The sequence below is a fragment of the Martes martes genome (genome assembly GCF_963455335.1).
Source record: "Martes martes genome assembly, chromosome: 17".
Taxonomy (NCBI): domain Eukaryota; kingdom Metazoa; phylum Chordata; class Mammalia; order Carnivora; family Mustelidae; genus Martes; species Martes martes.
Genome location: NC_137905.1, coordinates 50,513,327 through 50,522,517, shown reverse-complemented (window position 1 = coordinate 50,522,517; position 9,191 = coordinate 50,513,327). Strand labels below are relative to the sequence as shown.

Below are 9,191 nucleotides of genomic sequence, written 5' to 3'. Positions count from 1 at the left end.
CCAAGTGGCCCTAACACCCAACCCAGCACACAGACAGCATGACGGCTGCCCATGGGGTCCTCAGCAAGCTTCGTCCGCCGCCGACATCCGCTCACCTCTCTCTACCAGGGGCTAATCCAACTCAACCAATTCCTAATTCCACCATCAAGGGCGAGAGCCCACTTAGGATCCCAGTCCCCTGGCCAGTGGGCTCAGCCCTGTGACTTGCTCTAAGAGCCAACAGAACAGAGCTCTCTGGGCTCTGCTGTCCCAGGACTCCCCTGCTTTCTGTCCCATCGCTGCCGGAGTCACCAACACACCCAGATGGGGGGGGGGGAGCCCTGGCTCTCATGGGAGCCCCTTCATCATGGGCTGAAATCAGTGCCCCCCACCCCCTGCCTCAAGCTCACACGCTGACGCCCAGGTTCCAAGAGCAAAATGGAAACTCGCAGACACGTTCCATTAAACTCACCCCACGTTTAATGAATAGTGAACCGTTAACAAGTCTGCCGAAATCTGCAACTCACTCACCCGGATCTCTCTCTCGCCACCCCTCCCCACCCCAAGAAGGAAGCCAGGAGCAGGACCACCCCAAACGCCAGAGTAGCCAGGGGGCTGGGGGATGCGGGGAATGGGTAGGGAGAGGAAGGAGCAAGACAGGGTTCGAAGTTACACTCCCGGGGGAGGTACACGCGCGCGCGCACACACACACACACACACACACACAGGCAAGGACCAGGGGCATCAGTCTCGGCCCCCACTCAGCGGCCGCAGGGACATCAGGGAAAGACCAGGCGTCCACGAGACATTTCAGTCCTTCCCATCATAAAGCGTCTGCCACCAGGGGCTGGGCCAAGGTCACTGGACTGTGCAGAGAAGAGGTGGGGGAGGGGTGAGTTGACAGGGACCAAGACCAGTGGGGACCCCAAGATAAAGAGAAACAAGTGAGAGGCAAAATGCAGTCCCAGGGAGAAACTGAGGCACAAGGACAACGGGATGCCCGTGAGAGAGAAGCTGTAATCCAACGGGCAAGGTGGACCAAGATTTTGACCTTAATAAATCTGGGGGTAGGGATGTGCTTCTGGGCAGCCACTAGCAGAGGTGAGAGTACACGTGTCACCTGTGCCCCATGGGGACACAGCTCTCCAGACAAGCTGCCCACTAAAATGGGGTTTTGGGATGCCCGCGCCAGCTGCAAGCCCCAGAAAGACCTCTTCATGGCCCCCGACCCACAAGGAGGATCCACCTGGCCGCAAGCTCCTGAGAGGGGGGATCTCAAAGCACCGGGAATCGAATGTCCTGCCTGGGTGACATCCCGGTTCACCTGGGGCCCTGGGCTGTGGTGCCCAGCTACGCTAAGGACATGATTTACAGTGGGGGGCCTTGGACCACAAGATAGCAGCTCCAGCTTCTGGTGGGGCCAGAGGCCAAGGTCAACCAGGGAGGGTGAGCTTCCCTGTGGTGATACTCCCAACCACAGGGACAATGAGGTGTCCTGGTCCCGCCCCATACCTCTCCTCTTCACTCACTTTCAAGGCTACCCTGCTGCTATGATCATCCATACCACCCTTATAACTTGGTGAGTCCCAAGTGTCCTTCTAGCGAATCCCTGAACCCGAGGGTGGTCTCAGGGACCCCGGAAACTGCACCCACAAAACACGTGAACAAGACCCACTGCTCCCTCTCTCCTTTCCCTAATGTTAAGTCCCATGTTTGCTCATGTGGGAGGAAAGCATCCACTGTCGGCCCTCTCCGGAACCCCAGACAACGGCGGGGTGACGCCGGGAGCCACCTGCCAGTTCTCATTTCCAGCTTGAAGAACTGAAAGCCCCACCCCCACCCTCACAGCCGCCAGCACGAAACTGAGTCAGCTCAAGCCGCTTTGGAATTACATAATTCTTGACTTTCTCTGCTTAGGGGAGCCCTCCGTTTCAGAGCTGCACGGGAGGCAAGATGCTGCTCTGTATCGCATGAATTCAATCTTCATGTTCAAGTTCACAGCAAAGGTGACCTCGCTCTGCGAGGAACGGAACTTGAGTTTCAAGCATTTGAAAACCAGTTTTCTGGATCCAAGTCTCCTGGGGACAGGAAATTGGGTCCACTATATACTGACAGAAGGCGGGGAGTAGGGATTGATGCTCAAAGATAGAGAAGGGAGAGTGCTTCCAGGCTCTGGGGCGTCGGGAGCCAGAACCTGGTTCTGGAGCGGGCTAGCATGGGGTGCCCAGTTAAGCGGGGCGGGGCGTGGGGGGCTCATCTGGAACACACTGGCTTGGAAATGGGAAACCAGACTCAGGAAGTTCTGAAAAGCAATTCCGTGATCTAGAGAATAATACGGACAACGCTACCCATTCTGGATGGTATCGGGTTGGAAATGAGTCTTAGGTTCGGGGTATACGCGGACCACATTGTGTACGAGCCGGGACCCCCTCACCTCTGCCTTCAGGGCACATTAGCCCTGAGCCAAGGCGGCCTTGACGGCGGCCACCAGCTTCAGAAACTTGCTCTCCGTGTCCACGTAGCCATCACCTCTCTGGGGAGTGAAGAAGAAGGAAGAGGTGAGATCCCAGTGCCCAGCCAGCCTGAGAGTAAGACGAGAAGGATGGATGGATGGACGGACGGACAGACAGACAGACAGACAGCCATACCTTCTTGGAGTGAACCAACTTCCCGGCTACCATCACTTCAAAGAAGCCGGTGGCCTGGGGAGTCCCCTCGCCACACTGGGGAGAGAGATGATGTTGGAGGGGTGGAGCGGCCCACCCGGGGACACCTGCACCTATGGGGTGAAGGGTGGGGCCAGCCCGAACCACCTGAGATCCTGGGATCCCGCCCCCTCTGGGCTGAGGGACACACAAGGAGACCCATCTCTGATTCTCGTCCCCACCACCAAGACTCACGATGTCCAGGCATCCCGGGAACTCATCTTCTAACTTCTTCTTGAGCTGAAGATACTGGGAAGGAGGTGCGGGGGTCACAACAGGGGTCAAGAGGGGCCACGCTGGCTCGCCCTCCTCCCTTATCTCCAAGGGACACCCTGGGGCTGGCCAGTCTGCTTACCTTGGACTTGTAGCCTCAAGCGCCACTGGTGGGAGGGAGTCCAAGGGAGTCCAAGAGAGGGAGTCCAAGAGAGTTCCAGAGGAGAGAGGGAGATGGTGGGGATCCAGGAAGAAGGAAGTGGGGGGAAGAGGCAGGTGGGTGGCGGGGGGAGACACAAAGGGAAATGGAAGGGGGCCCAGACAGACAACAAAGCCAAAGAGGGGACAGACAGAGGAGAGGACAGACGCACAGAGAATGTTGGAAGTGGCACGGGGACAGGGAACAGGAGGCGGACACCCACACACACAGAAAACCGACACCGAACAGAGGAGCCAAAAGACAGAGAGGGGGCGCAGAGCAAGGGGGTGACAAGGAGAGACCACAAGCATGAGACGCAGGCGGGAGGAAGAGAAACAGAAAACGGGGTTAGGATGAGAACCAGAGAAACAGCATCCCCACCCACAGCCCGCGGAGAAGGTGTCCTGAAAACCTTTACTCCTGGATCCCCAGGTCCTCCCAGCCCTGAGGCCAGAATCCAAACGCCTCCCCAACCCCCACAGCAGGCTATTTCAGGAGTGGAGTCTGGCACAGGCCTCCCGGGGGCCTCAAAATATCACTCCTCTCTCCGTTTTGCGGAGGGTGAGGGGACATTTCTAACGCGCCAGCAGATCTGAGCCTTTCAAAACCAGCCGCTGCCCCAGGGCATTTGACTCACGCTGGGACGTGACCCACCCCCCACCCTCCCCTACAGCGAAGACGGAGCTAATATTCTCCAGCAAGCACTTTCTGGGAGGAGAAAGGCGCCCACAGGCAGGCCTGCCTATGCAATTCGGGCGGGGGGTGGGGAGGTGTATGGAGCAGCCAACGAGAAAATCCCCTGTCCACTCGGGACGTTTCCACGCTAGCGGGGAAGCTGGATCGAAACATGCACTCCCTCCGCGGTCCCTACCGAGATCACTCTCTCTCCCTCCGCAGATGGGGAAACCCAGGCCCGAAAGGGAGGAGGATCACTAACGATGGGCACCCACAGTCTTCATTCCTTTCAAACCCACGCTGGAACCTTCTCGAACCTTCCCGACTCTCGCCGTCCCCACCCCATGACTGTTCATGGTACTGGGGGAGGGGAAGCCTAAACGTTCAGAGAGGTTCCGCTCCCGTTACAAAAGTGACCGCCACCCCCCGGCTCCGCAAACGGAGCCCCCCAGAGTCGGGTGTCTTAAATGGCCTCACACGTGTCTCGGTTCCACCTTCGGACACCTGAGCTGTCCTGAATGCCACGCACCCGGGAGGTGGACCAACGCCCTTCCTTCGCGCCAGTCCCCTCACGCCCACCCCACCCGCAAGGAACCCCTTTTCTCGGGCAGGGAGCCCCGTGGGTCCAGCCCCCAGTCCCCAGGGCCCAGCACCGTCGGGCCGAGGAGGGGTCCGGGCGGGGGTCGCGGAGGGGGCCCCCGGCCGTCGTGCTTACCAATAAACGACTCGGATGGCGAGGGCCATGGCTGGGGACCGCAGCATGGGCGGGACGCGGACGGCGACCCACCTGCGGCTGCGACGGACGCACTCCGCGGCTCGGGGACCGCCGCACAAAGGTTGTTACTTCGCTTTCCACGGCGCGAACCAACGCGGGGGGGGGGAGCGGGGCCGGCGGGGGCCGGCGGGACCCCACGGCGGGAGTGCAGGGACCCTGTGGCCCGCCACCCTGAGCCCCCACGCAGTCCCTTCCCTTCCCCCACTGGGGTCAGGCCGCGTCCGACAGAAGCCGCCGGGGATGCCTCTGCGCGACCCCTCCCGGTCCCCCCTCCGGGCCGGGATGGTACGGCCCCGCGGGGCGGGGTTGGGGACCAGCGGATCCGCCAAGAAAACTGAATTGGAAAGGCGGGTGGTGGTTTTCCAGTGTGGGCCGGGAGGGGGCGGCTCTCGGGCCCCTTTTCTCCCTGGGAGAGGGTGGGAGGGCCGAGCCCGAAAGCACTGGGGGTGCGCAGGGACCCGCCCGGGAGGCCCAGATTTCCTGCGAGCGCAGAAGGGCCGCCGCTGCCTGATTCCGGCCGGGCCGCTGGACCCGGGCCCGCCTGAGCGGCGAGGCGGGGAGTTCAGGAAAGTGCTGGAAGCGGGCAGCTAGTTAAGGGATTAATTAGAGCGTGGGCACCTCTCCGAGCCTCAGTTTCTCTGTCCGGAAGATGGGCGTAATCGCCTTCAGGGACGACTCATTCATTTGCCAAATATGTAGTGCGGACCCACCTGCAGTCCGCGACGAAAATATAGACAAAATCCCTTGCCTACTGGGAGTGATTTAGCCTGCGGGCTGGAGGAGATAAGGGGGTTGATGTGCGAGTGTCTGGCACGTGCAGAAGGCTCAGTAAAGACCAACTCGGCTGCGATCTTCCTGCCCCCACTTCTGTCTCTGCCTCTTGGTCTTTGGTCCTCGCTTGCTATAACCCTGGCTCAGGGAGGATGGCAGACGAGGTTCAAGTTCCACCCCCCCTCTGTTGTGTGACTTCTGATCCCCCTGGTCTTGGAAGGATAATAATGAGCCTGGGATACAAAGCACCCAACAGGGCGGGTGCAATCAATGGCCCCTAAACAGAGCTCTTCCAGAGCCGTCAGAACAAAAACCCAAATCTTGGCACCGTCTGCCCCCTGTCTGGTCCCATCCTTCCCTCCTTGCCCCATCTCCCAGTGCCCTAGCCACACCAAATCACCGCAATCCCATTGTTGGGTCCCCAATGTTGGGTCCCCCAATAATGGGTCCATGGTCAAAGGAGCGAAACTGATACAAAGCGGAAGGTCAAGAAAAGCTTTATTTTGCACCAAGCATCAAGAATCAAACCGACCGTCAAACAGACCGGTGGGGGCCGCCCCTTACAAAGAGGGCGACCTCTCCCTGTTTCACAAACTAGCTTTTAAGGGCAAAAGCCATGTGGTTGGGCCTGACCACACACAGGTGGCCAATGAAACTGTAACACACAGAGAAAGATGCACAGTCATGCTAGGTCACACATAAGTGACCAATTGAATTACAATTCGCCCCATAGTAGCTATTTGAACTAGCCTATCACCTTAGTCAGAATTGGCGCCCAAAAGGCGGGGCCCACACTCCTTGGTAGCTAGGGAGACGGTATGCACGCTTTACTGATTGGATGTCTCCACCTGACCCCACTCATCCCTGCATTCTGGCTGTTATCTCCACCTGACCTGACCCACCCTTGTATTTGGTGTATTTGGGCTTTGTTACCTGGGACTGGTTTCCTGGACTTGCTTTTAAGTAAGTTGGGGGGTGGGGGGCAGGGTCAGATTAAGTTTTACTGCATAAACAACAAAATGGCCGTTCAACCAAGGTGGGGCCGCTCTGGCTAAATAGGTCCTTACACCATCTCAGACCTCACCTGCTTTCCTGCCTCTCGGCCTTGGCACGGGCTGTTTCTACCCTCTCCTGCTGCCAGAGTCGTGCTCATCGACAGGTATCAGCTCCAATGTACTGTCGACAACTAGAACCCAGGACCTGACCTTGACTGCCCACCTGCTGGTACTCATCATGGACCTTTGTTCCACATTTTTTCCTAAGCTCCTCTTTTCAGCTTGTCTCTTAACTCAGGCAGATGGAAAGCAAAGCCCCTCCACCAGCCATAGCAACTGCCCTAAAAAGACCTCCAGACCCCCCAGACCACCTGGGGTGGGGTTAAGCTCCCCAGACTCACACCTGAGCAGACGGTCGGAGGATGGAATGATCCCTAAAATGGCAAGTACCTTTATGTCATTATAATACTGAAATCTACGCGCAAGGAGGAGCACAAGCCTCATTTACAGAACAGCCAATGCGTGTTCCGGCAATGTTGCCTTAAAGCGCATGCGCGACCTTGTGCCCGCCTCTAGTAGGATGAACTGCTCATCCTAACCCTACATAAAAGGAACCCACCCAGCCTTGCCTGGGAGTCCCTTTTGGAAGCCCTTCTCCGTGATCGTCTCTTATTTGCTGCAAATAGACTTGTCCTTGTCCTAGTATCGTTTCTGACTCACCGAGGAGAGAACTCAGGTTGGTTCTGTTACAATATCAAAAGGAAAACGTTGTGCTTCCGTGGAAAACTGTGCCTTCTCCATAGTACATCTGTATTTGTTTGTCTGTCATCACAACGCACGTGGCTTAAGCCACTGAGAGTTGGTTCCCGGTTCTAGAGGTCGGAAGCTGGGAGATCCAGGGGCGTCTGTCTAACTCAGTTTGTGGAGCGTGGGACTCTTGATCTCGGGGTTGTGAGTTTGAGCCCAATGCTGGGTGTACAGGTTACTTAAAAATAAAATCTCCCGCCCCAAAAAATAATAATAATGAAATAAAATAAAATCTCCAGGCGCCTGGGTGGTTCAGTCACTGAGCAACTGCTTTAGACTCAGGTCGTGTCCCAGGGTCCTGAGATCGAACCCCGCAACAGGCTCCTCGCTCAGCAGAGCGCCTGCTTCTCCCTCAGCCTGCTGCTTCCCCTGCTTGCGCTCTCTCCCTCTCTCGCTGACAAATAAATAAATAAAATCTTTTAAAAACTTTAAACATTTTAAAAATTAAAAATCAAAATAAATAAAATGAAAATCTAAAAAAAAAGAAAGAAAGAAGTTGGAGATCAAGGTGTCCATACAGTTGATTCCCTCTGAGGGCTGGGAGAGAAACTTAATGCTTTTTTCCTTGCTTGTGGTGTTTTGCTGGCCATCTTGGTGTTCCTTGTAAAAGCGTCACTTGGCTCTCTGCCTTCATCTTTACATAGCATTGTGTGTGTGTGTGTGTGTGTCTCCAAATTTCCCCATTTTATAAGGACATAAATCATGTCGGATTAGAGATACAACCCCACCCCCCCCCACCCCCCCCCCCCCGGTCCAGTAGGACCTCATCGTACCTACTTACATCCACAAAGAACTTATTTCCAAATAAGATCACATCCTGAGGTCCTGGGGGCTAGGACCTCAGCATACATGAATCTGGGGCAGGACACCATTCAGCCCAGAACAAATCCTTCCAAGCTGTGGGCTGTTTTATAAGCCTGTCCACTGGGGCATTTGGGTGGCTCAGTGGGTTAAAGCCTCTGTTTTCGGCTCAGGTCATGATCCCAGGGTCCTGGGACCGAGCCCCAAGTCGGGCTCTCTGCTCAGCAGGGAGCCTGCTTCCTCCTCTCTCTCTCTCTCTCTCTCTCTCTGCCCGCCTCTCTGCCTACTTGTGATCTCTGTCTGTCAAATAAATAAAAAATTAAAATTAAAAAAAAAAATAATCCTGTCCATTGCGGATACGTGGAAGCAATACACAGTAATTCTCCGTGTGGCTTACAAACGACAAACATTAGTGGGGGGAGGGGGGACACAAATATTCAGGCCATAGCACCTCCCCAAGTGTTCTGCCTCCAATATTGACTTAACCTTCCTGATCTGTAAATGTGTCTGTTCTTCGAGCGTCCTCTGAACAGGGGGAGCCCAGCCTCGAACTCACGTTCAGTTTTAGATCTGCATGCATCATGATTTTCCCAAAACCCGTTTTGTAACAACTGTCCTCCAGCAAGGTCTCCTGAGCCTGGGTCAGGGTCAGGGTCCCCTTGACTCTCCCCCTTCTCTGCTGCCGCTGCCGCTCTGGTTCTCACAGGTCTGGTGACCCCCCCACCCCACCCCGCCAGCTTTCCCAGCGCACCCAGCCAGTGGCCAGGCACAGCACAGAAGCTCTGAGAGTGTTTTGTTGGCCAGGCTCGGGGCTGAGACCTTGCCAGGAGCTTCAGAGAAAAGGAACACCAGCCCCCCTCTTTTGCCCTGAGAACAAAGGGGTCTCTTGTCCAGAAGTTGGGGAGGCTGGAAGAATTAGTGGTGGTTTTGGGGGGCTGGGACTTTCCCTCTCTCTCTCACACACACATGCACATAGACCAATGGTAACACAAGGAATCACCCCCCCACCCTGGTACACAACTGCACAGCCAACCAAACGGCAACCCAGCCAGAAACACAATAACACAACAGCCTACACCTCTCTAGTCGGCCACACAATGACACCAAAGGCACACCAGGACCTCTGTAGACCACAGCCGAGCCCGGGCCACCAAATGTGCCAGACCCAAGGGCAGCCACCTCCACACACACACAGGGGACACACAGCCACATTCCAGACACACAAGAGCGCAACACAACGCGCTCCAGCCAGTGACTCAGCAGCTCAGCCC

At 56.5% G+C, this 9,191-nt stretch overlaps 1 protein-coding gene across 1 annotated transcript; it reads right to left on the bottom strand.

The window, feature by feature from the left end:
- Window positions 1-441: 441 nt before the first annotated feature.
- SELENOW (selenoprotein W) lies at window positions 442-4,848 on the bottom strand. Its single transcript, XM_080829306.1, has 6 exons — window positions 4,487-4,848; window positions 3,040-3,064; window positions 2,880-2,933; window positions 2,628-2,702; window positions 2,414-2,512; window positions 442-845 (listed from the first exon to the last, which is right to left on the bottom strand). The coding sequence occupies exons 1-5, from the start codon at window positions 4,531-4,533 to the stop codon at window positions 2,432-2,434; spliced, it is 282 nt and encodes a 93-aa protein (XP_080685432.1). The 5' UTR covers window positions 4,534-4,848; the 3' UTR covers window positions 442-845; window positions 2,414-2,431.
- Window positions 4,849-9,191: the final 4,343 nt, after the last annotated feature.